General features: G+C 33.2%; 1 protein-coding gene and 1 long non-coding RNA gene across 2 annotated transcripts; one reads left to right on the top strand and one right to left on the bottom strand.

The window, feature by feature from the left end:
• Positions 1–11192: 11192 nt before the first annotated feature.
• On the bottom strand, positions 11193–24562 carry LOC132049273 (DNA-3-methyladenine glycosylase). Its single transcript, XM_059440021.1, has 6 exons — positions 24100–24562; positions 23370–23441; positions 22193–22316; positions 20980–21050; positions 11711–11768; positions 11193–11634 (listed from the first exon to the last, which is right to left on the bottom strand). The coding sequence occupies exons 1-6, from the start codon at positions 24517–24519 to the stop codon at positions 11471–11473; spliced, it is 909 nt and encodes a 302-aa protein (XP_059296004.1). The 5' UTR covers positions 24520–24562; the 3' UTR covers positions 11193–11470.
• Positions 21407–21836, top strand: LOC132049274 (uncharacterized). The gene is made up of 2 exons (XR_009413069.1): positions 21407–21541; positions 21589–21836. It is a non-coding gene; the product is annotated as an uncharacterized LOC132049274 (long non-coding RNA).
• Positions 24563–25093: the final 531 nt, after the last annotated feature.

Genomic DNA, 25093 nt, shown 5'->3' with positions numbered 1-25093 from the left:
CTGAGAGCAACACACCAGAAAAACAAAAAACAAAAAACAAAAAAAAAAAAAAATAAAAAAAAAGGAAAAAGAATAGAAAACCTTATTGTTATCGTTAGTGCCTTACATAAGCAATTTTTGATTAATTCTTGATTTTTTCACATAATCATGGTATTGCAACTCCATATATACGACGGGTCAATAGATATGAAACGTCGTTTACTGACCACTTTTTAATCATATTTTTTTAAAATAACCACGGCTTCACATGTGAAAATTGAAATTACATGATAATTGCGTTTTATCAATTACAAGGACTAAAAAGTGGCCATTTGTGAATTTTTCCTAATTGCATACATACAAAATTAAATGAAAGGAAAGATGAATAAATATTCTATGAGTAGACTCCCAAAGAGATTTCATTAAACTAGTGTATTGAAATTATTAGTAAATTTAAAAATAATAGTTGTAAGTTAAGCGTACTCTTTTACGATCATAAATTTTTTGAGGTATTCTTTAAAATTTTAAGCTATTAATAATGTAATTTATTAAATTTTCATGCATATTCTAAATATGTAAGTGTAATTCACATAAATATATTAACAATCATATGTCTGCACTCTGCAATGTAAATATAATTTTTTCACTACATGTACTCTGAATCCCAATCCTTTAAGGATGTGGGGAGTAATAGAAAAAAATTCTCAAAAGATGTGGTTATAAATATGAGAGTTTATTTTAAATAAAAATATGGTATATATATGCATATGGTTCTGCACGTCAATCTTTTTTACTTTTATTTTTTAAATAACTTGTTTCCTTAATTCCATTCTTAATGTTCACATGTTTGCCTTCAAACACTATAGTTTCCATGCAAATAATCTTTGAAATATAAATAACTCATAAATGTATTACTAATAGCAAAATTAGAATTTATAAGCAAACCACTTTTGAATCTTGAGTAGAGCTTTCAAATTTAAGATTTTCAATAGAAATTTTATCACTCGGTTGTTCCACATAATTAAGAGTATTACCCCAACTTATGTGCTCCGTCTCTTTTTCGCTTTGTCAGAATCATCTCCCTGCTAATATCTAATAATAAAAAAAAATACATAATGTTCAAAATGTGAAATTTTGATTGTACTGTATACATGAATATGCAAGAAAATTAATGGATAAATAACAACATGTAAGAATCATCCAGTTGGACATCAAAATACAAAAGCACCTCTAAATACCACAAAAAAGCACCTCAAACTAATAACCAAGTAAGTTTGTTTTAAACAAAAACATTCACAATTGATTTTCAATTAACATATATTAAAACAACATCTTGTGTTAAAAGAAAAATTTGTTGTACCTGAAAAGAGAAGTGAGTAGAAAATTTGTGATTGTGGTGTTTTCCTCCGTTGCTCAGACAGATAATCAATATCTTTATTGCATATCATTCTTAAAATGTGTGTTGTTATTTCAGTAAGTCAGGATCTCTTATCATTTTTCTTAAAGATTTTGTGCCTTTGCCCTTATTTTCTACTCTTAACATTTTTCAGAAAATTAAACCCATTTATTTCTTTATAGTGACTTTCGGGTGTATTAAACATAAGTTGGATGAAAATAATAAGGAAAATGGCAAAACAATAGAGACTATAAAGGAAAAGTTGGAGCAAATTTTTAATCTAATTATAAGATAAATAGAAAAATAGGGAAAAGGATATTCAATTATAAAAATACGAAATTTTACTAATGCAAATCTCAGTAGCTCAATAACACTATAAAGAGACTATAAAGGAAAATTTGAAGTAAATTTTTAATCTTATTATAAGATAAATAGAAAAATAGGGAAAAGGATATTTCATAAAAAAGTAGATAAAATACGAAATTTTACTAATGCATAGCTCAGTAGCTCAATAACACTATAAAGCACAGCTCCACACGAGAAAAGAGCTTTACGTACTTTTTCACTAAATCCAAATCATAGGAGAAAGGAAGCGAGTCCGGAGCCTAAAGGGTATAAAAATACACGGTATAAATCAAAAGGGCATCATCAAAAATTTATATACCAAAAGGGGTATAACGTGGGCTGATCCACGTTATACCCCAAAAAAAAAATTCCGTTGTCAGATGCCATCAACGAAAAATTAAAAAAAAAAAAAAAAAAAATTGTATAACGTGGACTGATCCACGTTATACAATATATTTTGTATAACGTGGATCAGTCCACGTTATACAATTTATATTTATAACGTGGACTGCCCACGACTCTTCATCTTTATGCCCTAAAATATATTTCATGCTGATGGGTTGCTCTAGGAGTAATTAAACACATGGAGACTGCAAAATGGCATGGAATATGTGTCTTATATTATACTCCATGTAGGTACTGAAAAAGTTGTGAATGTTATCGAGTTTTAGTTTTCCACTTGCATATGTTAAGTATTCAACCTACGTGTATGTTGCAGCAAACTTCTAATATACTCCTATTTAATATGAAGTTAGTGATCACTTTCATCGTCTAACAAATTGATCCGAAATTCATACTACCTCCGGTTCGAAAAGAGTGTCCACTTAGCTATTTACACACCCCCCCCCCCTGAAAATACTAATTTTTAGACAAAAATAGGTAATTTGAATCTAATTAAGTATTGGGATTTGGTCACTTCACTTAATAAGGGTAAATTTGAAAAAACAATGTTAATGTTATAAATATTATTTATTATTATGGATGTCTATCTCTAGGAAAAATATTAGGGTTAGTGACTTTGGGATCAAGTCACTTTTTCCCTATAAATATAGAGGTTCTTCTCCATTGTAAATTAATCCCTAACAAGAGAAATAAGAACTCTCCCCTCTTCTCTCTTTCTCTACAATATTATTCTTGTTCTTTGCTTTATTATTTTATAACACGTTATCAGCACGAGATTCTAACCAACTGGGTAATAACCTCCAAATATGGAGCTTGACGTAAACTCTCCATTTTGCTTTTAAGTTGCCTGTGTTTGTTTATCTCAAATCCACATATATGACACCAAGGTAAGTGATTTCTTCCATTAATTAAGTTGAGCCATGTGGACTACTATGCACGTAAATATAGCAGATCACAATTAATGAACATAACTATGGCGAAGACGTAATTCCATGATTATATGATTAACGAGATACCCATAATTCTATTGCCAAACGTTGTTCTTTAAGTACTAATGATGATTCAAGAAACTTTATGATATTAACTTTATGGTTCGTTTGATATAAGGGACCTCAATTTCACTTGGCCATTAATTGTGCCTCCAAGTTGTTGTGCCTCCAAGTTGTTCCTGAAGAACAATATTTTAAGAGGGATTATGATATTAATTCATATCTCTTAATGGCAAAGAATAAGAGTTTGCAATAAATATATGATCACCAGAAGTGATAATATTTCTTAAATTTCGTTATTAGTAAATTTATTTCGATTTATAACCACCAGAATTGAAAATATTTTCATAGGGTTGTTGTGGCTACAATAGAGAAAATTCTCTACACTATATATGCCTAGCTTTGCTCCTGAAGTAGCAAGATCTTAGAAGAGGTTTCAGTATGCCATCATAATTTGATCGATTAACGCACGTTCAAATGATTATGTTTCATTCTGAAGAATGAAAACTTTTGATAAATATTATAAATACGGATCGCCCTCGAAGTGAATATGACAATATTTAATGATACTTATAAATACGGACGTGCACTTAGTTGTGAAGATATCACGACTCACCCGAAAGGTAGAATAATTGGGAAAGTATTGTGAATACTCTAAACTTTACTCTCGAAGTAGTAAATGCTAGAATTTACTCCTGAAGTAGTAAACTTTGAAATATACTCTTGAAATAGTAAAATTTTGAAATTTACTTTTGAAGTAGTAAATCTGACATTTACTCTCGAAGCAAGAAATCTAGAAGAAGAAAAAAGCGAGTTATATTTAATCTTTTCTCGTGAGCCGACAACCCCCGAATTCATTATGTTGAGCCAACGGAAACAATTTTAAAAATCAATATGAAAATAAGAAGGTTGAAGAATAATCATGCATATTTTTAAAGATGGTTGCCTTGATGAGAAAAGAAAATTTAAGGTACATGCGAAGTGCTTCATCTTTCCAAAGAAAACTAACGGTATGTATTCTTATGTTATGATCTAATGAGCCTTACTTTCTCATGGTATATAATATTATACTAACTAGATCGGTTTCCATGCGATAACTTAATTGTTTTAGTGAATGAAATTCTATATTTAGCAACAAAGAGCAAAGAAAAGAGACTTTCTTTTGTTGACGGTTTTTTTTTTTTAAGTGACAAGGAATTAAGTGATGCTAAGTTAATTATGGGCTAGGATCTTCTATCAAACAAATCCTATTAATTTATTATTACGGGGTATGTTTACACTTCTTCATGAGGTTTGTAGCTTTGGTAAGTTGTTATGTGGCAAACATTGCGGGTATTGGCTTCATTATCAATCTATTTACTTTGTATCGTTTTACTATATGTTTATTATGGTGTATTTTAAATGAAAGAAGAACTCAAAGTTTCAGTAGATTTTGCATAAAACGATACTTGACCGCTAGAGTGACTATGTGTTCCTAGTCTAATCATAACATATTTATGTTTATGATCACAATAATTGGTAATATTTATATATAGACATATAGTGGTCACAATTGAATTGAGAAGATATGTTAGAGAAAATTCTCTACATTATATGTATGTCTCGATTTGCTCCTGAAGTAGCAATATCACGAAAGAGGTTCTATGCTATCACAATTTGATATGCTTAAGACATGTTCCGATGATTACGTTCCATTCTCAAAGAATGAGAATTTTTGATAAATGTTACAAATACAGATCCATTCCCAGAAGTGAATGTGATATATTTAGTAAAGATTATAAATACAGACGTATTATTGGTTATGAAAATATCGCGCCTCACCTCCTGAACAGGTAGAATAATTGAGAAGAAATATTCTAAATACTCTTCTCCCGAAGTAGTAAGAACTAAAATTTACTCCTGAAGTAGTAAACCCAGAAATCTGCTCCCGAAGTAGCAATTTTGAAGTCTACTATTGTTTATCTCATGACACCAGCAGTGTTTAACTAAAATTTCTTTTATGATACCAGCAGTATTTAAGCAATACTTAGTAGTACAAAATTAATCAAGGCTCCAGAAGAGCTAACTATTTCTCTACAAGGATCATGACATTAGTTGGTGTCCAAAAAATATGTGATTATGGAGAATAAATTAAAGGCTCCTGAAGAGCTTATATAGTATTGTGTCATTCTTTCTAGATTGTAGTATACGAAGTTGTTATGATGGAAACACAAGTCGTAGTAAACCCGAAGTTTACTATAGTAAATGGCTATCATATCAAGCTATAAATGATTAGAGTATTAAATATCTTCAAAACCATATTGGGTAAGAAATATGTATGTGAATGGTTACCCTCTTTATTCTCCAAATTGTACTACACAAATATAACCATGATAAAATCACATGTTACGGAAACCGTGTTTATTGGTACAAAAAATAATAATTTATGTCATAGTAAACCAGAAGTTTACTAAAACAAATAGCACATGGCATGGTAAACACGAAGTTTACTAGTATAGATAATTTTATCAGTTGGCATGAGCAATTTGGCCACCCGATTCAAATATGATGTGCAGATTGAATATTCGACATATATTGAAGAACCAGAAGATTCTTTAAGAATTTATCTTTGTTGCTTGTTCTCATGATAAGTGGATTATACTAGCTAATGTTGGGATTGAATTTTCCAAATTAGAAAATATAGAAAAGGTGAATATGTCTGTTCACTTGTTATGTGATGTCTTAAATAGATGCATCGAAAGACAAATTTTATTGTCAACTCTAGTTTGACATATGCAAAGTTACTTGCTCAAAAATAATTGAGTTGAGAGCGTAATTTTCGATTATGTAATCAAGATAATTCATCTTGTGAATGCTAGTTTATATCCAAGTTGGTTTGGCATTGAATGCCTCCGATAAAAAGCTAAACCATTGCTTATGAAACAATGCTTCATGTGCTAAATTATGATAAATTTTCCCTCACAATTGGTTCGGTTAGGAACCGATATTTCCATCTATATATGTGGTATACGATTAATTAATCTACCATGATGCATAAAGATGGATTCCCAAAGAAAATGGGGTGTATGTTAGTTTTTCTAACATAAGGGAGAGAATAAGCAATATAAATTATATATCATTAGTATGATCCTCATTCAAAAGATAATTCTACTCAAATGCTAGAACATTTTGACCCAAAATTAATTTCTAACTTCACATTAAATTCATGTCCCCGAAGGAATATCTAAAGCATGCAAGACCAATCGGTTCCAAACACAATAATCATTGAAAATAAAGAGGAGCAAATGATTAATGATCATTATAAGGAGGCAATGTGCTCTTAAAGAGCCTGCGACATGACACTTCATGAAACCTCATGAGAGGTTAGGTACCTAAAAATAATGGAAGTGATGAAATCTCAATAAGTTATGTCACATTGCGAACTGATACAAATGATATATCGTCGACGACATCTTTGGTACAATATAGCGCAATATTGTAAAAGATTGTGAGGATCTAAATTCTACGTCTATTAAAGCATGCTAACGTAGAAATTATTATAAAGTGAAATGACACACCTTGGTAAGCGTAAAGTTTATTGGACTCTTTGTCCCCGACACCGAAGATGTCACATATTTAAATAGAAATAGATGTTGTCATATCCTATATGAATTACTTGACAAAATTATATGAAAATTCTCGAAGAATTTTGAATGCCTCAAGCATATACAAGTTCTAGTTTTTGTTCGTTATTATGAATTAAATCAAGTAAGGTGAATGTGATTTAATCACCTTAATGAATGTTTAATGATTAAGGGTCTATTTATCCCTACATTTTTGTGGAAATCAAAATCAATATTGTTAGTGCAAGTTGATGACTTGAGAATTATTGAAACTCTTGAAGAGTTTTGAAAAGAAATAGATTATCTCAAAGAAGTTGAAATGAGAAACTTGCAAGATTTTTTGGTCTGAAGTGCCATATCTTTATGCAATTGATGCATTTATATATTTTGCTATGACTTTGAGGATTACGGTCATACGATGTTATTCTATACGATTTAAATCATATAAAGATAACATTTATTTATAAAGCAATTCGAACGCACTTACGGTATTATCAACAATATTATATGTTGATGCAACTCTATCCAAAGACCGATGTAGCAACATACATAGCTCAACTTTCATAAAGGGATAAAGCTTATTTCACAAAAGTTGTTCTTCACACACAAGCTCTAGAAGAATATAGTGATATCAACGTGCAAGAGATTTGTTCGAGCGATAATATGACCGATTTATTCACCAAGTCTCTACAAACTACAACTTTCAAGAAGATGGTGCACAAGATTGGAATGCGAAGATTCAAGTTTTGGAGTGATGTACCCATTAGGGAGTTAATACGCGTTGTACTCTTTTTTTCCTTAGCCAAGGTTTTGTCCCAATTGGGTTTTCTGGTAAGGTTTTTAATGAGGCAACCAAATAGCGTATTATTAGAAATGTGTACTCTTTTCCTTCACTAGATTTTTTCCCACGTTTTTTTCTAGTAAGGTTTTAACGAGGCACATTATCTATCAAATAGACATCCAAGGGGGAGTGTTATAAATATTATTTATTATTGTGGATGTCTATCTTTAGGAGAAATATTAGGGTTAGTGACTTTGGGATCAAGTCACCTTTCCCTTATAAATATGGAGGTTCTCCTTCATTGTAAATGAATCCCTCATAAGAGAAATAAAGAATTCCTCTCTTCTCTCTTTCCCTATACTATTCTTCTTGCTTGCTTTATTATTTTATAACAGTTAATTCTTTTTTGATTTGGTAAGTAGACACTCTTTTTAAACAAAAAAATTAAAATAACGGCTAAGTGGACACTCTTTTTTGAACCAGAGGAGTAGTTGTTAATGTTTGATTACTTCAAGCTAAGCCCACTTACACAATTGTTTAATGTTGATTCTTATAGCAAGTTTATATTTTGCATAATATAAGTGTTGAACGTATCCCCGCTTAAGCTTTGTATAGACATTGCATCTATAAATATTGTAAAAGAATTTTAGGGCATAAAGATGAAGAGTCGTGGACAGTCCACGTTATAAATATATTGTATAACGTGGATCAGTCCACGTTATACCCCTTTTGGTATATAAATTTTTGATGATGCCCTTTTGGTTTATATCGTGTATTTTTATACCCTTTAGGCTCCGGACTCAAAAGGAAGCAGTCAAAGTTAGGAATATGCTAATTTACTAATAACATGAAATAAGTTTCAACGGTTATCAAGTCTAACTCAATTAAAACTGTCTTATCTAATTCTAAGGATTACCGTTTCTACCAGATCCAATGTTCAAAATTAAGCTATCCATTTCAACTTGTCTTATCAGATCCTCATAAGAGACTTCTAGCAAGGATTAAGCCATGTAACAAATAACAATTGCGTTGAAAATATTAATTCTGCTAACAAAAACTAACCAAATCAGGCAATAGCTTCTTGTGTCAAATTTTCACAACTAATCTGACATAGAGCCCGTTTGGCTTAGCTTATAAGTTGCTGAAAATAGTTTATAAGTTCCGCTTTTTTTTTTAGTGTTTGGTGGCTAAGAAATTTTATAAGTCATTTTGTGCTTAAAATAAGCCAAAAAAATAAGTTGTGGTAGAGTTAACTTATTTTTTGACTAAAATAAATCTTTTTTTTAAGCTAAGCCAAACGAACCCATACTTTTATCTCTTTCTGTAGCTCTGCATTTCTTTCTTCAAGCAAAAATCTCGTGCTTGAGATTTGCCTATCAAACATAGAAACTCAACGTTATCAAAGATACTAATGAAGACCTGGCATGAAATATGTTTTATAAGAATACCAATATGCGGCAATCTTAAATCCCAAAACACGTTATCATAAATAAAACAAAGCTCTATTATTAATTTGTAAAACGGATGTTGCACCATTATCATAATTTGATAGATACACAAGCAAGAATTACAATTGTGGACTGAATTACATAACTAAAGTCAGAGTTAATAAGTCTAAAAACTTACCGAGACACGATTGATACTGAGAGCAAACGTAAAACCAATATCTGCTACAGTTCAAAGATAGCCAGTCACAAACTCATCAAACTAATGGATTAATAATGTTGTCACAAAACTAATAAATAAATAAATAAATAATTAACTCGTCAATTCAAATAAAATTTTCTGGAAAAATAAAAAGAGATACCCGTTATTGATCTTCATTTTTTCTTCGATTGTAAGAATTTCATGTTTGTTCATCATCAAACTCACCCCATATGGATCTATATCTTCCACTTCAACATTCTTATCATTACTGGTATTGTTGTTCACTTGATTCTATTTTCTCACCAAGCATGTCAGACCATTTGAGCCGTAAGAGGTCCGACATATATTTTTTTTTTTTTAACACTCCGTGAGGTTATGTTAATTAATTGGTTTAAAACTAGTGATGATTAAACTGAAATATTTTCTTGCCTGAATTGTGCTATAAATAGTAAAAACTTCATGAGAATATTTTTACTTTGAACCAATAATCTTGTCTACAACAATTCCTCCGTGAGAATTAAAATCGAGGCAAGCAAGATTACGGGCTTGGAATAATATGCTAATAAAAATTACTATCACTCTACTATTTTATTCATCTGTTATATATATTAATTTTGCTCCATTGAAAGCCTGGATGTTTTTGTGCCAATGGACTACCAAAAGAGTATGGTTTGTATCCGAGGGCATTAACCTACTCATCATTTTGATTGCTTGCTTGACATTCATGGTTTAGATGGTTTCCTCTGCACATGTCACAAGCCTCAGCTTGGCTTGAATGTTGTGTATTCACCTGAAAAGATTCAAATTTTTGTGCCAAAGAAACAATCTGTTGTGTCAGTGTATTTAAAGCATCTGCTTGATTTACAGTAGTAGCCTTCTTGATGATGACGCGGTCAGATGGCCATTGAATGGCATTTTCAGTGATTTCATTCATCATTTGTAGTGCTTCTTCTGTAGTTTTTCCCATAACGGAACCTCCTACAGCTGCATCTATCACATTCCTAGATGAAGGTTTTAGACCATGATAGAAAATATAAAACTGCATATGTTCAGGAATATCGTGGTGCGGACGTTTTCTTAGCATTGATTTTAATCTTTCCCATGCTTGATAAACTGACTCAGTGTCGATCTGCAAGAAATTGGAAATATCTTGTCTTCACTTTGTGGTTTTAGCAGGAGAAAAATATTTATTTGAAAATTTCTGAGTCATCTAGTCCCATATGGTAATAGACCCTTGAGGCAAACTTCGCAACCAAGTCTTGACATCTCCTTTGAAAGAGAAAGGAAATAGCCTCAACTTTATTGCTTCAGCAGGCACTCCATTACACTTAGCAGTTTCAACAATGGGTTAAATGGAGTATTTGGTCATTAGAGGTTTAATGGATTTAAATGAGATGTAAGTTACAATTCAGGAAATAAGTAATGAGAGCTAATACTCAAAACTGGAAGAAAGGCCTCATCAATTCCTTAGCATTGCCACAAAATGACGGTAGACATTATTTTTTTCCCTCCATAAAGAAGGAATATGAAAGGTTAAGCTGTTCTTGGAAATTTTTTGCACTTGCGAAATCCAAAATTTGAGTAACTAAGATAATAATGATTAAAGTTGCTGCTACGTGGGTTACGTTAATGACTTTATTGCAAAGGCTAAATCGTAAAAATCACCCTTAGTTACTGCTACTATGTCAGTTTGATATTTGCATTGATTTTATAGGCACAAACATTTTTTTAATAGAAAATTAAAGGAAAAGTTCAAAAAAAGGAGAAAAAAGATAAATAGAAATGGTGACCATAGAGAGGTATCATATCACATTGTCTATGCCTAGCTTTATTATATATATAAATTTTGGCTCCGAAGTAAAAGCTAAAGAAAGATTTTTTGGCCATGTAATGAAATGGATGCCGTAAACTAATGCTAATTATTTCGATAATTGAATTTTTATAGAACTCATTAAAGAAAATCAATTTTAGCGGTTCTTTCCCTAGCCAGAAATTTTAGTTGGTTATTAACCAAAAAACATGATTTTCCTGTACAATAACCGAAACCGTGATCATTATGAATTCGACTTATCTATTTCTTTGTGCTAATTAGGAAAGATTAATCCAACACAATGTGGCATATTTCATATTTGCATGCCACATAACCAAGAACATGACTCAGATGTATGCTAAATCAACCAAAATATACACAAAAAGGGAGTAAACTGGGAGAATGGACTATACATCCCGTACACTTATCAACAACAGTTTGATTATTTTCTCACTTTCTGCTCCCCTCTCCCACCTTGGCCTGGTGGGGGGAAGCGGATGCATGGCGCCTGTTGATGTGCTAAAGAGGTCTGAGAGTCTTTTTAGGGGCGCTGATCCATGAAGAACCAGCGATTGCAAATCTCCATAATGCATTAACATGCTCTGGCAAAGCATACTCAATACCAATTCTTGGACCAACAAGTATATGTTCTGGTTCTGGCCCATCTAAGAGTTCTAAACCGCCTGTCATATGCATAAGTTTACACGGGAGTTTCATTTAGTTGCTAAAAGTTGAAAGATGGAACAAGATAATGCTTACCGGGAGTGTATAGAGCATGGCTAGACCACTCAGTTGATAGTCCTAATGCTTGACCAACCTACAAAATGACACCAATAACACTATCACGGGGAAAAAAAAAAATTGCGATAACTAGTTACCATCTCAAAAAAAAAAAAAAACGATGCTTGCAAATCATCTCTTTAGTGGAATGAAACATATGAAAATGAAGGCATATAATGGACAAATACTTCCAAATTCTTCTACTAATTTAGATATTAATTTTACTTCTGTTTCTGCTTCCCTCCTTGTTTGTGCAAGAGTGCTTCCTTCTTGTACTCTCCTTATTGCTAATAGAATGTAGCAACTGAAATCAGAACCACGCTCATTTTCTAATGGAAGGTTGTTCATACTTGAGAAAGTTCAAGCTCGGAAACTATAAATGCTCATGGCAGAATGACCAGAAGAGCTTAAAGCCTGAAGTGAATACTGTTCTCAATTCAGAATCCACTAGTTTAGACAGAAAACATATTTCATTTCTTACATGTTATTATAGGTTATTTTTCTATATGAACCACATCTTGTACCCTAACAATCGCTGCAAAGCAGAACTTACATTTTTCCAGGACTTCTCTTCGCAATTGCTAGAAAATCTCAAATTGCCCATACTACTACAATGACACGTAAAATTTCTTCCAACCAAGCTTCCAACCTTATACAGAAATATTAGAATATGTTAGGGTGTGTTTAGTATGGAGGATTTTCCATTTTTTCCATGTTTGGTTGGTCAAAATGTTTTGAAAAGCATTTTCTCTAGGATGAAAAGTTCTTCGAAAATGACCTTCCTAGTGCGAGTAGGAAAATTAGCTCCATAAGTGGCATTTCAAGATCATTGTTTCCTCCCCCACCCCTAACAGCCCTAACCCCCACCCCTTGCCTCCCGTTGACCACGCCGTAAACATTTTCCGTCATACCAAACACACCCATAGTTTAAATGTAAACAACAGAATGCAACAACAACAACATCATACCCAGTGAAATCCCACAATGTGGGGTCTAGGGAGGGTAAAGTGAGATCTTACCTCTACCTTGAAAGCAGCAGAATGCAAATTCACATAATGAGGTAAAGACATTCTCTTCACCATTCCACCAGATTGATAAATAGTTGGATGGAACCATAAAATAAAATTGAATGCTTTCGTAGCTACAGTTGAGATTCACAACACAAGCCTATATAAATCTCCAAGATGTCAAGAGGCTCAACAAGGAAGTAGTTAATAATTTGAAATTCTTTCTGCAAAGATCCCCTTCAAATCCTGAATAACCAATACAGTTGTTTGTATTTGAGTGAAAAAAGCAGTTTTTCCTTAGGGAAAAGGGCCAGATTTACCCCTGTACTTTGGGGAAAGGTTCATATTTACCCCTAGCAACTTTAAGTTACTACTTGTACCCCCACCGTTAGTATAGTATACTCCCTTGCCCCTACCCCTAACGGCTGCCCAACGGTGGCTTGCCACGTCATTTAATGAAGCCACTTGGGCAGCCAGTCAGCATGCCACATGGACACTGCCGCCCCAATTAATTTGACCCGACCCACACTAAATCACAGCCCTAAACATACCAAGGGAAAAGGGCCAAATTTATCCCTGTACTTCAGGGAAAGGTTCATATTTACCCCTAGCAACTTCAAGTTGCTACCCGTACCCCCACCGTTAGTATAGTATACTCCCTTGCCCCTACCCTTAACGGTGGCTTGCCACGTCATTTAATGAAGCCGCCTGGGCAGCCAGTCAGCATGCCACATGGACACTGCCCGCCCCACCCCCAATTCACCCTAAATATACCTAATACACCATCAGATGCCCTAAAACACCCAAATGATCTACTTCACTCATAAAAAACACTATGGCGGCGGCGGCTAGAAAGTGAAAGAGAATCCCACCAAATCTACTTCCTCTGAGAGAGCACTAATCTACTTCTTTTTAAGGTAATAACATTATTCTTCGTTCTTTAATGATAGATTCGATGTTTCGTAGTTGTATTCTAGTGATAGGGTTTTTTTCTTTTATGGTAGATTCGATGTGATTTTTTCCGTTTTAGTGCATTTTTTGTTGATGTTTTTACTTTATTGTTATCTTTTTCGTGTTTTCCATGTTTGTATGTGTTATATTGTTGATGTTTTTTACTTTGTTGACTGAGGGTTAGGGTTTTGGGTGCGATTTTAGGGTTTCTGTCCTAGCTTACTTTTTGGGTTTGAATGTTAGGGTGTCAAGGTGGTATATGGTTTAGGGCTTCAATTTTTGGTGGTCCTGGCTTTATTTAGCATATGTTTTTGTCTAGGGTTTCAAGTCTTTGTGGTCACGACTGGATTTATTGTTGTTTGGTGTGGTTACCCTTCAATAAATAGCTTATTTTGTTGTTTGGTGTGGTATTGTTGGTTTTTGTGTGCTAGAAAGTGTCAATTCTTGCTTTGTTTATTGATGGTGAAATATTACTTTTGATCGTGGAAAGTGTCAATGTTCGTTTATTGAGGGTAAATATTCCCTGGTCCCTCATAACTTTATTGTCCTTTGTTTTTTGTAGTCTAGCACATGTTAAAGTTTGGTTGTTTATTGCTGGTTTGGATAAAATCTGAAGTATTTGTGCATTTTTTTAGTCTTTTAGTTGACTTGCTGGTTTCCTTGTGTCTTTATGCTTCTCAAATATATGGTTTCTTTATTGCTAAATGATGAAAATCAGTTTAAGTGCTGGTACTTTCAACTTTTTTTTTCTTGTATGCTTATACTTTACTTTTCTGTACTTTATCTTATTTTTTATTCCACTTGTCCCCTGATGTACCTTAATGGACTTGTTAATACCATGCTTACTGTTTTATTAGTTCTAAGTGTTTGTTTGTTAGTTCAGATTTTTTTTTCTCTATTCATATAGTTTAGTACCTACATGTCAAAGTTTGTCTACTAATTTTTTTTTACTTATCTAGTGCCCTTCTGTACACTTATGGCCTTCTAAGTTTATAATATTATGGTTTCTTTATGCATTCACTATATACCCCCCAACCCCCAACCCCGCCCACCCCCCACCCCCCGCTGCGTATAAGTGTACAATATTTTTTGTTGCTTTATGTATAATTGTCTATCTTTTCTAATTAGTCACATGTATTTTTGTCTTTTGTTTGCAGTTTACAACAATGCTTAGGTACTAAGCACACTTGTCAGACTGCATTTGAGAATCATAGAGTTGGTACAGACCCCAGCTGGTACAAAACTGGGGCAGTGCAGTTCACAACCAAACTTTTTCCAAGCAGAACCAGTTCTCAGCCAGTCCAGTTCACAGACCAAAACTTCAAATGCTACAACAAAGAGGCAGTGTAGTTCACAGCCCATTGAGTATCCAGACTTCAAGGCTGATGGAAATATTGCTACAAGGCCAAGAAGTTTCTCAGAGGAAAGGACTAGATTCCAGTTGAGGCAGTTGCAAAGTACAGTAGCTGCAACCAGGCAGATTGGATTTGTTGGTGATGCAAGTGGTGTAAGTGTGCCTCAAATGTGAGTACCTCACCAAAGCTAAAATGGCAAGGAAACATTGCCATAAGTGGACATCAGTTGAACCAACAAAGATTGGCCAAGTTGCAAGCAATGAGGGGTAAAGACAAGCAGCAAGTGTGATTGAAGTTGAATGCTTAACAACTGTTTTTTTTTTTTTTTTTTTATTACTGCCTAGACAGTACACTTAATATTTTGGTGGTTGTAAAAGTTGGATGCCATATTATGACTAGGAGCCCGTTTGGATTGGCTTATAAGTTGCTTATAAGCTGTTTTCAGCTTTTTTGAATGTTTGGCTGGCCAGCTTAAAGTCATTTTGTGCATAAAATAAGCCCAAAAAAATAATTGGGCCCGTTTGGTTTAGCTTATCTAAAGCAGCTTATAAGCTGAAAACAGCTTATAAGCCAAAAAAATAAGTTAGCCTACCCCAACTTTTTTTTTTTTGGCTTATAAGCTGCTTATTTTAAGCCCATCCAAACAGGCTTTAGGTCTTGGTTTGTTTTTGGGGTTATAATGTGGCATCCTATCTTTCCCCATTTTTAATGTAGTTTGACTGTTATGGTTGGCAGGGGCGGATCCACCCTTTAGGGTGGGAGTGGCATGGCACCCCCTAGATTAATAATTTTTTTATGTACTTATGTTGTAATTTGCTTAAATTAGGTTAAATATTTGATCCTGCCACCCCAAGTCGTAAATTAGACAAAGGCGCCACGTACGGCTGGTAGACACAAGTTTGAATTTATCTTAAACATTTTCCGACTCCAGTTTTTCTTTGTGCTTTTTACTTCCTTTGTACCAGTAATTCCCTTTTCGATCTCCCAATTTTCTATTTATCTTTTTATTATTTATAGTGCCTTTCCTCTTTCTATTATTTTATTTGTGATCTCTAGCGAGAACACACAAATAGAAACTTCAAAATTCCTTAAATTAAGCATTTCTCTTAATCTCAAATCAGTGAGTATTTCAATCGAAAAAATTGGGTCTCAATGGGAATTTTGGATTGAGATCAAAATTCAATTTGTTTTTTTTTTTTTTATAACTTCTTTTGTTTATTACTCCCTCCGTCCATGTTTACTTGTCTATATTTGACTTGTGACACTCTTAATAAGCAATAAATAAAATGAGAAATGAATTGGAGTACTTAATAATAAGGGTAAAACAGGTATAAAATGGTAAATTATGTCTTGGTTTTTCAAACTATATAACTTTCAAGTAAAAGTGGACATATATTTTTAGTATAATGGATAAATAAAAATGGACGGAGGGAGTGTATTATAATAATTTATGCTATTCTATAATTGTTAAATTAAATTTAAATCACGTTACTACTTAAATTGTGATGGAAATTTCAAAGACTTAATTCGTAAAAAAACATGAAATTTATGATTTATTTTTGAGAACTTGTAGTTTATCTAATTCTACATTACCTATCGAAGAGTTTTTCTATTATTTTCCTTATTTTGATTAGAGTAATTCCCTTATTGAAGATGTTATTTTAATTATGCAAATTCATTTTTTAATATACATAAGAGATGCAAGTCCCTTGGTGAAAATGTTGATTTTACTTTTGGTGTTAATGGGTGTGATTCCTTATTTAAGATGCTAATTATGTTCGTTTCTTGATTTTTGAGATTGTAATTTTCATATTTGCAAAAAAAAAAAAAAAAAGCCTATTAAGTTGACCTGAATAAACTAAAAAGAGATAGACCCGACCCAAATACACGTTCCTAACAAGACGTACATTGAAGAAATTATGGCACCCGCCTCCTTCAAATCCTAGATCCGCCTCTGATGGTTGGTATGTATTGACAGCTTGTTTGACTGTTATGGTCGGTATGTATTGACAGCTTGTTCTACTGTTATGGTTAATGTGGTTTCTCTAGTTTTTAAATTTTTTGCTTTTTCTAGGTCCAAAATGTGCAGTGTATGCACAAAATGGTTGTCAACACTTTGAATGGATTAGTTATAGATTAGAGGTGATCAATAATTTGAATGGTAGTTAGGAATGATTAGTTGGTAATTGAATGGTGGTCATTTTCAACATATGATCTCGTCAACTTTTTCTCAAAGTATGCGAGCATATTAGACGGAAGGCTCATGTCAGAGATAAAATGAAGGCTGCCTAGAATGAATATGACTATATGAGTGTGAGTGATTAAGGTAGAATGAATATGCCTATATGAGTTGTGAGTGAAAGAGATAGAATGAATCTGCCGATTTATAATGTCTTATGTATTTAGTGTCCCCTAATTAGACACTCCCAAAATCCATTCAAAAGTGTTAACCAACTAATCACTCCCAACTACCATTTAAATTGTTGGCCACCTCTAATCTATAACTAATCCATTCAATGTGTCGACCACCATTCAACAACCATTTAATACCATTTTGTGCATGATATTAACAAGTTCATTAAGGTACATCAGGGGACAAGTGGAATAAAAAATAAGATGTAGTACTTTAAATTGTAAAAAGTAAAGTATAAGCATACAAGAAACAAAAAGTTGAAAGTTTTTTTAACATTTACCAACACTGGGGCCGTTATGAAAAGCCACCTGTGTAATTGGAATTGGGTGTAATTACACAAAATAACCTTGACTTTCGTTTGTTTGACTAAGTAATTAAACAAGCAGTGGGAATTAAAGGTGTTGACTTGAAAATTTTAATAATGCAGGGTTGTAATTACACTCCACCTCGGGGGTTGAGAATTTGGGTGTAATTACACCCTGTAATTACAAGGTTACTTTTTAGTTTGTTTCTTTTTTGTTTATTTTAATTTCTTTTTATTTTTATTTATTTTTTATTTCTATTATTTTAATTTCTTTTGATTTTTAATTTATTTTATTTCTATTATTTTAATTTCTTTTTTATTTTTACTTTTTAATTATTTTTATTTTTTAAAATGTATTTTTCTTTTTATATTATTTATTTTTCATTTCCTTTCTTCTCATTCCCAACCTTTACTTCTTGTGTATGTAATTGCTCGTATTTTTTTTTTATCTTTTTATTTTATTTATTTAGCATATATATGTATAACTTAATATATATATAGTATATATATATATATGTATACCATGTTATTATTCTAATTTTTGAAACTACACCTTTTAATATTGGAAATAATAAGTCATTAACAAACTTGACATATCACGAATGATATAAGTATATATACTATATATAATAAGTTATACGTTATTAAATTAGAATTTCGTTGTGAAAATATACCTAGGTTATAGACTTATATTTTCCCTTTCTTTTGAATTATTTACTTAAGTTACTTTGGAACTTACTTATGTAACGTTGGAATTTGACATAAGAGTATTATGTTAAACTTTTTCTTTTAGATTTTGAATTAGGTTATATTTTCAATTTTGAGTTATTTGCTTTCACATTGCATGTTGTTTATTTTTCACTTACAATTGATGAATTTTTTGCGTCTAACATTTTAATAATGTTAATTATTATGGCATTATATTTATAAATATTATTTTTTTGTCAAACATCCAATCTATGACGTTCTCACAAAAAAAAGTCTTCTTTTAAGTATTATAATTAATTAAAATTAAATATTATTAATTTGAAAAATATATGTCAATTTTTTTTTACAATATTAGTTACAAATATATGATTATTAATTAATATATTTTCAAGAAACAATGTGTTATTAAATAACTAATTTAATATCATTTATAAAGGCAAATATTTTTTAAATATTAATTTTAAATTTTTTATAATTAAATTTTATTAAACTAACTATGTAATTACACTTGTGCAACCAAACAACACGCTTGTAATTACACTGTAATTACGTTATGACAAACAAACAGGTCGTTGTAATTACACTACTGTGTAATTACTACCCTAGCAATTACACCAATTCCAATTTCCAGGTGGCTTTCCCAACAGGCCCTTGAAATAATTTTCATCATTTAGCAATCCATATATTTGAGAAGCATAAAGACACATGGAAATTAGCAAGTCAACGAAAAGACTAAAAAAAAAAGGCACAAATACTTCAGATTTTATCCAAACCAAAGAATAGAAAACCAAACTTTAGCATGTGCTAGACTACGAAAAACAAAGGACAATAAAGTTATGGGGGACCAGGGAATATTTACCCTCAATAAACAAATATTGACACTTTCCACCATCAAAAGTAATATTCCACCATCAATAAACAAAGCAAAAATTGACACTTTCTAGCACACAAAAACCAACAATACCACACCAAATAACAAAATAAGCTAATTATTGAAGGGTAACCACACCAAACAACAATAAATCGAGTCAGGACCACAAAGACTTGAAACCCTAGACAAAAACATATGCTAAATAAAGCCAGGACCACCAACAATTGAAGCCCTAAACCATATACCACCTTGACACCCTAACATTCAAACCCAAAAACTAAGCTAGGACAGAAACCCTAAAATCACACCCAAAACCCTAACCCTCAGTCAACAAAGTAAGAAACATCAACAATATAACACATACAAACATGGAAAACACGAAAAAGATAACAATAAAGTAAAAACATCAATAAAAAATACACTAAAACGGAAAAAATCACATCGAATCTACCACAAAAGAACGGAGAATAATGTTATTACCTTAAAAAAAAGTAGATTAACTCTCTCTCAGAGGAAGTAGATCTGGTGGGATTCTCTTTCACTTTCTAGCCGCGATAGTGTTTTTTCTGAGTGAAGTAGATCATTTGGGTGTTTTAGGGCATCTGATGGTGTATTAGGTAGGGTGGGGTGGGCAGTGTCCATGTGGCATGCTGACTGGCTGCCCAGGTGGCTTCAGTAAATGACGTGGCAAGCCACCTTGGGCAGCCGTTAGGGGTAGGGGCAAGGGAGTATACTATACTAACGGTGAGGGTACGGGTAGTAACTTGAAGTTGCTAGGGGTAAATATGAAATTTTCCCCAAAGTACAAGGTAAATTTGGCCCTTTTCCCTTTTTGGTAAGGTTGCATTTGAATTATCAGACAACAGGAATTTTCAGGTAACCTATTGATTGTAGGGAGGATTTGACATACATAAGCTCTTAGTCTAGAGCCTAGTTAAATTGGAATTGCCAACAGATGTATTTAGTTTACAATTGATTGTAGATCACATCGATCACCAAAACTTAATAACATAGCCTTATTGAAAGGACCACCAAATTATACCGTTAGATGATTTTATCCGCTGAACATGATTTTGCAAAACGTCAGATATCACAACTATCATTTGAAACTCAAATTACTCCAAGACAGTGAAAACAACCATTTTCCAATGAGTCCATGTAAAAGAAATCCAATGGAAGCTGTTATTTTATAAGGTAAAAAAAGGGAATTCAATGGAAGCTTAAAATGTCAGAATGCCCAAAGTATGAAATCCATCTAACAAGGAACGAATGGTCAGATAAAAAGACCCTAAGGACATATCATAAGCAAGGTTTCATGTTTAGGCACAATGTTTTACTACCCATAATACATGCAGCATAACTCTAGAAAAAACATAATTGTACTCGATACACTTGTTTCTATTTTTATACATAGAGAAGCTTCCAAGAATTCCTTGAGAAAAAGAGTAGTAGATACCCAGAGATTAGTGTCGTTGAAGCAAATTAAATAGTGTTGTTCAAGCTAAGTTCCATAACACAAAGCCAAACTCGTTTGACATGGGGATCTAAATCAAGTAAAGCAAATAATGTTTTGGTAATCTTTAAGATAGAAGTGACGTTAAACAAGCAACTTAGTCACCCAACAAACGTCATAACTTACCTTTCCAGGACCTGCAAGAAGTACAGGCTTCTCAGTTTTTAAACCCCGACACTGCTGAATAGTACCCAAACCTGCCGAGTTTACTCCATAATTATTGAAAGAAAACTCTAAAATAACATTTCAACTTTGTCAGTTAGAGATGATATACTAGTTCAGCAATGCAGTACTTGAGAAAAAAGATCATCATAAGTGGGGCTGTGCGCTTAAATTTCAATGTGTGTCTATATAACCTTGCTTCCCATTTATCATGCAAGTGTCTTTTTTCCCCAACAGGGTCCATTTATCATGCAAGCATGGGAGCTACAATGCATGAATCATAAACCTAAATTACTTTCAAGTGATTATTTGAGGACTATCAAGGCGTACCCAGGATATTCAAACAGTTATACTGGCGTTCTCTTCCCCGGCCATACCACTGACTATCTTGTATTGGTTGATGATGTTAATTAAAACAGACAAGTTTTAGTTAATTATTTTAAAAGAACCATACTATAACTATAGTTGATCTTCTACCATTTGATGGACGCATTTTAGCCTATGTTGCTCGGACTCAGGTGTGGGTGTCCAATAAGGGTGCGAATCTAGATGTCGGATTCTTCATCACATAAGTTTTAGGATTCGGGGGTATGGATCCGCATGCAGATATGGGTGCTGAGCCAAGAAACGTATATTACGATATATAAAGTATATGTTTCGATTAATTAATATTGAACTAAAACTAGTAAAATTTACTTATTTATAAACACCTAAGATTTTATTCATAAGATATCTCGTGTAATAGCAAAGCATTCTCATACTTTATCTATGACATATAAACCAAAAAAATAAACCGAACTTCCAATCAATCTATACTTCTCGATCATAGATATAGTCAAAACACCTAAGTTAAGTTGACCAAATCCAGTGTGGATCCCACAACCACGTCGTATCGACACGGGTGCGGCGGGATTTTGAAGAGTCCAAGCAACATAGATTTTAGCTAGACCTATACTATCATCTAATTGTTTTCCTCAGGTGCACTAATGCAACAAATGTGAATTGATCAAAATGGAAAGTTTGCTTCAAAGCGTGAAGAGATCACTAAGAGAATGTGGGGTATTTCGGAAAGTGCATGCATCGACTTGCAATGGGACTAAAATGATCAAATAGAACATATCTGCAATGGGAAACAAATTAGAAAATTTGAAAGGTAGGCATATGTAATTCAATTTACCACTGATGGGAGCGCAGGAACGAATCAAAACAGCTGCTCCAACTCCGTCCTTGTCTGCTACAACATTGAGCATCATGTGGAGACCGTAGCAGAGGTAGACATATGCATGACCACCAGGACCAAACTATCAATTACAAATCATTAGAAAACCTAGAAGACACACCCAAATGTGCTCTATAACATTTTTTTTTCTTTTATATGCGTGGTGTCTGGGCCAGCTTGCGCGCTCCTAATATGCTCTATAACATATACCGATGCTAGTCGATGTCATAGCACAATACTACTAAGAAATGAACAATAGTTCAGTTACAAAGAGCACCTTGAAATGTTTCATATGCCTCCAAAAAGTAATACACATCAGAAAGCCACCGACTATTCTCAGCAGAGGATATGTCCAGCTCGGGATCAAATTTATTACTTCAGATGTAGAGATAGAAAATTACGTAAACAGCCTCTCTACCCCAAAAAGGTTGAGCTAAGGTCTGCGTACATCCTACCCTCCCCAGACCCCACTTTGTGGGATTACACTGGGTTATTGTTGTTGTTGTAGAGATAGAAAATTACGAAAAGAGTTTAAATGATTTCTTCACTCAACCAAATCTATGAGATTGATATTATTATACCACACTGTAAAACAATCTAATTTCTTCTTATAAGCAACTATAGCCTGCCCAAGTTTGAAGTAAAACAATGCGTTAACCCTCATAGAGGTTAAGTAAACTAATATCTAACACAGCAGCAATAACATTTTCTTTAGGTAAGCGACAGACAATCTGCATTGCATAATGCAAATCATATCTCCAACTCTAACTGAATGAGGGGCTGTGGCAAAGTCAGAAATTTCATTAAGGATGTTCAACTGAACACGCTTCATTGTATGTGGCTATGCCATTGATGAGGGGACAGAGCAATCCCCATTAATAATCATTGAACAAGTATTCGTGCAATAGAACATATCCCATCTATTATCTTGCATAAATTTTACATTAGAAAATAAACAAAGAAGGGAAAAAACCAAACTTGAGTGAACCGCTCATCTAAAAGCTTAAGCTTTTGCAAAGTTGGCATATTTTTTATTTCTTATATCTGCAACTAAAAACTGAACACACACTTTTCCCAGCATTCACCACTAATATAAAGCAAATGGCTCAAAAATATCAGCTTTCAAGAATCTTACAACAGGGGCAGTCCTAGCAGTTTTCCCAAATCGACCATGACAAGCTGAATCATTTGGCCTATAAGCTTCCACCTATCAAACAATTCCCAACAACAACAGCAACCCCATTAATCAAATGACCAAGCAGGCCAAACATATTAAATGAAGAATGCTACAACAACAACAACATACCCAAAGGTAATCCCGCATGTGGGTTCTGGGGAGAGTAGAGTGTACGCAGACAGAGTGTACGCAGACCTTACCCCTACCTCGTAGAGATAGAGAGGCTGTTTCCGTTATACCCTCAGCTCAAGTAAAGCATCTCAAAGCAGTTTGAAAAAGGGAATACGGATATCATTAGGCCTATAAGCTTCCACCTAATCAAACAATTCACAACAATAACAACAACCCCATTAATCAAATAACCAAGCAGGTCAAACATATCAAATGAATAACGCTACAACAACAACAACATATCCGGTGTAATCCCATAGGTGAGGTCTGGGGAGGGGTAGAGTGTACACACACCTTACCCCTAACTCGTAGAGATAGAGAGGTTGTTTCCGTTATACCCTCGGCTCAAGTAAAGCATCTCAAAAGCAGTTTGAAAAAGGGAATACGGAAATGAAAGCAATAACAAACAACGAAATAATGCGATATGGAAAGCAGTACATAGCATTCAGAAAAAAGAACAGTAACAACAATGAAACAATGCTATAACTAAATGAAGAATGCCAATAACATTAAAAACCTCAGTTATCTGAAGAACAACATCATCCCTCCTAAGGAACTTGCCAAGCAAACGAGGGGCAAGATCAAGTGCATCAATTTGGTAAAAAATTTGGGTCAAGATTGGAAATTTATTCAAGAAAGTTAAAAGGGCAGTGTTAATTTGAGGTATTGGGAGGTTTTCTGGAGATTCTGAGTTGGGTTTTGTATCTTTTGATTTGTGCTTGTTTTTTACTTTAACTGTTGTTGTTTTGGATGATGAAGCTTTGGTTTTGGTGGCAATTTTTTGGACAGTAATTTTGTGATTTGAATCATTTTTACGGCGATGGGTTTTCTTCATTGGATTAATATTAGCATTAATTGGAGAAAGAAATGGATAATGGGATTGGAAAGAGAGTTGAAATGGCAGACGAAAGGGCAGCTTTGAAGAGAACCATAGCATAGGGTCATAGGCTGGGTGGAAAGAACTGTTAAGTGTTAATTGGGGTTGTTCAATAAGTTACAAATTGTTTTTTTTTTTTTTTAAAAAAGCCATTCACCCAAGTTATAGTACTTGTGGTGTCTGGGGTGATATGTAAGATTACAAAAATTTTTATCCAAAAATTAACTTTTCCTTATATTTCTGCGATATAGATTTAATTTATGGGTTTGATTTGACACAAATAAAAGATTAATTTTTGAGTTAACAAACGCATGCCGAGCGCCCATAAAATTGACTTCTTTGTGCTGTGTTGGTCTTCTACAATTTGTTGCTCATATTTAATTTCTTATTACATATTCAAGGAACCTTTAAATTATTAACCTCATATTGCTCCGATTGAATGCGGTCTTTTAATTTTTTAACCCTTCGCATTGTAAAACGGTTTGGAATTATGGGTTGCGTTGAATTCATACTTATATTAGTGTTGTTAATTTGTAACCCCCGCCCGCAAGCATAAATTAAAAAATCGCAAGACAAGGTTATCGTCGCGGTAGCCGGTGTTTTAATCCCAAGATACTTTTGTTAAGGAATTATA

This window comes from Lycium ferocissimum, chromosome 3 (assembly GCF_029784015.1).
Source record: "Lycium ferocissimum isolate CSIRO_LF1 chromosome 3, AGI_CSIRO_Lferr_CH_V1, whole genome shotgun sequence".
NCBI lineage: Eukaryota > Viridiplantae > Streptophyta > Magnoliopsida > Solanales > Solanaceae > Lycium > Lycium ferocissimum.
The sequence above is the reverse complement of the archived record's forward strand: the minus strand, read 5'-3'. Positions and strand labels throughout refer to the sequence as shown.